Source organism: Penaeus monodon, chromosome 16 (genome assembly GCF_015228065.2).
Source record: "Penaeus monodon isolate SGIC_2016 chromosome 16, NSTDA_Pmon_1, whole genome shotgun sequence".
Taxonomy (NCBI): domain Eukaryota; kingdom Metazoa; phylum Arthropoda; class Malacostraca; order Decapoda; family Penaeidae; genus Penaeus; species Penaeus monodon.
In genome coordinates this window covers 44525396-44527895 of record NC_051401.1, presented here as the reverse complement: position 1 = coordinate 44527895, position 2500 = coordinate 44525396, and the positions used below count along the sequence as shown (strand labels likewise).

General features: G+C 39.8%; 1 protein-coding gene across 6 annotated transcripts in view; it reads left to right on the top strand.

Moving 5' to 3' along the window:
* Positions 1-2500, top strand: part of LOC119582840 (G patch domain-containing protein 2-like) — a gene marked incomplete at its 5' end in the record, with an annotated part of 24194 nt that overhangs the window by 19804 nt on the left and 1890 nt on the right. For all 6 annotated transcript variants that reach the window (XM_037931309.1, XM_037931312.1, XM_037931310.1 and 3 more), the window contains 1 exon segment: positions 2352-2500. This exon segment is cut by the window's right edge and continues 45 nt beyond it. In XM_037931309.1, coding sequence (XP_037787237.1) covers positions 2352-2500 — 149 coding nt within the window.

The window sequence follows — 2500 nt, the reverse complement described above, 5'->3', positions numbered from 1 at the left end:
AAACATGTTCTTTCAGTGTGTGACGAGTTGGCTTTGAATATATAGATTCACTTGTTATTGTGATGCAAGCCATTATTCAAGCAAACAACCAGTGTTAAGATTATACAATGAAAAAATCTAGTACATTTACTAGAAGAGACATTAGAGCTATTATTTACAGAAAATTGTGTATAAATTAACAAAATTAAACCTACTTCACCTGAGCAGCACTTCTACCTCCGGTGTGTCTCTCCAGTTAGCCAGTTTGTACTGTACATTTCAGCAGACTAGGCTGTTCTTTTTCTGTAAACTCAGCCCCAGGACTCTGCACTTTCATCCAGATGGCATTTTTCATCTTTACGCAGTTTTGCTGCTCATTATTGAGAGCCTTATACGTACCAATGTTTCATGCGCAAAACTTAATCCACCGAGATTTTAAGAATTCATCCCACTAGTACTTTTTGCATTATTTTTTTTACATTTCTGCTTGTATTTGAGACTTTCTGCATGCATGTGATGCATGTGGAAAGCAGTAAGTTCATACAGAAATGTAAGAGTTGACAGGGAAAGTGTGTTGGGGCCTTTAACTCACAGCCTAGGGATGACATGGGGTTGACATCAAGGCTGACTTGGTCTTGGCTCCAGGTGATATATCTTTCTGTTGCGGCCAACCTGGATGCAGCTCTGGGCGACGGGTCATTCCTCTCATGTTAAGATGCTGCATGCATTACATTTTATGCTGTTTGTAAGAACCCTCATGCCCACACCCCATGCATGGGACACTGCCTGATTGGCTATCATTTTGTATAAAAGGAAAATTTTTGCACATAAACCATTCACCTGCCATGATGCTCTCTTGCTGTTGATGTGAATCTGTAAGTAACCTTCACTTTTGTTAATGAGAACTGCCTCCTTGTGTTAACCACTCTCATTGTCTTTTGGCACTCTGCCGGTGCGACGTCTTGACGAATGGCACAAATAAGGGATACTGAAGATGTGGTGGCAGCAACTTTGATATATCGCTGCATAAAATCTCGTATTATGTAGAAATTAGATTTGTGAATATTATTATTATTATTAGGTTTTAATCCTTCAATAAAACCATATTCAGTCTTGCACACACACTGTAACTTAACTTGCCTTATTTATTGAAATGGACTCTACTACAGGCTTGCTTTAGCAACTAAGATGCATCTTATGCATTTCTGAATATGCCAAAAATTATAGAATAAATAAAGTCAGTTTTTGCATACAAGTAATTTTTAAAATTGCTGAACCTTGTGGCTGCATCTGAGAGAGGCCTCAGAGGCAAGCCCGTTGGCCTCGCACATTACCAGAGTAGAGGTCCAGTCATCCCCATATTCTCGTGGAGGCTGTGAGTTGAAGAACTAACAAAACTGAGTGAGGGACAAGTCTGCAAGGTCAGGTTAATGAATGAAATATGACAGCAGTATAGCTTAGTAAGCATACCATCATGCAGGGTTAGGACCAACGTGTGGAAAGAAAGTGTAGTGGCTAGAGGAGGAGGATGCTTGGCCTCAGTCATTCCCCAGGTGGTTGCAAGTGACTGGAATAGTTTGTTAACCGCTGGTCTAGACTATAATTATGTACATTTATTGGGTTTATTTATTTTGTTGTATTTGTGCTGCTGCCCTTTATTCATAAAATTTGTTTGTTTTAAAGGACTGCTTATTGATATCTGAAAGGTAGTTACAATGTAAGTGTGTGTGTGTGAACACTCAGATATCTAATAAATACTTTAATGTATATAGCTATTTTTTAAAAAGATTTATCAGTGTGCAATCTAAAGAATATCGTGTATGTATATGCATGTGCTGTGTTTAGTTACCCAGGCTTAGCTTAGCCGAAATTTCTCTTTCTTTGTTCATGACAATCAAAATATATTGATGATATGCTCAAGTGATGCTACAGAGAAGTCTTTTTGCAGCAAATCAGAGAAACCACTGTTGGAGAAAACTACAAGGAATATAGTATAACATGTACAAAAAGTGGCATGAGTTTATGCAGTTTCCATAGGTCCTTTGCATTGCAGTAAATGATAGTAAGGGAAAAACAAACAAACAGATATAAAATGTGTGAAATATTTGTATAAAGATACATAAAAAGTACCTTTAAAAGTGTGAATTGTGCTCCTTTAAAGAAAAAGGAACATTAACTTGATTTGCCTCAGAATGATCAGAATAACAGTCTTGCTTGTTTCACACCACAACCCCGGTAACAGAGCATGCTTTGTTTTTGTTCTTCCTGGAGACATTAGGGCAGTGAAGATAAAGCAAGAGAGACCCCTCCCCCTCCCCCTTCTGCCCTCACCCAGTCATCAGCAGCTGTTACATGAATGCATTTGTTCCCAGAAACACAATTACGAAGCAGAGGCTGGAGGTGGATAGCGAGGTGATGGCGTGCGAGGGAGCCTTTCCGGGGGGCTTACCGATACCCTTGAGCGACATGAAGAGACGCCGCCGCACCCCTCCCCCTCCCCCCAACAACCTGACAGAGGGCA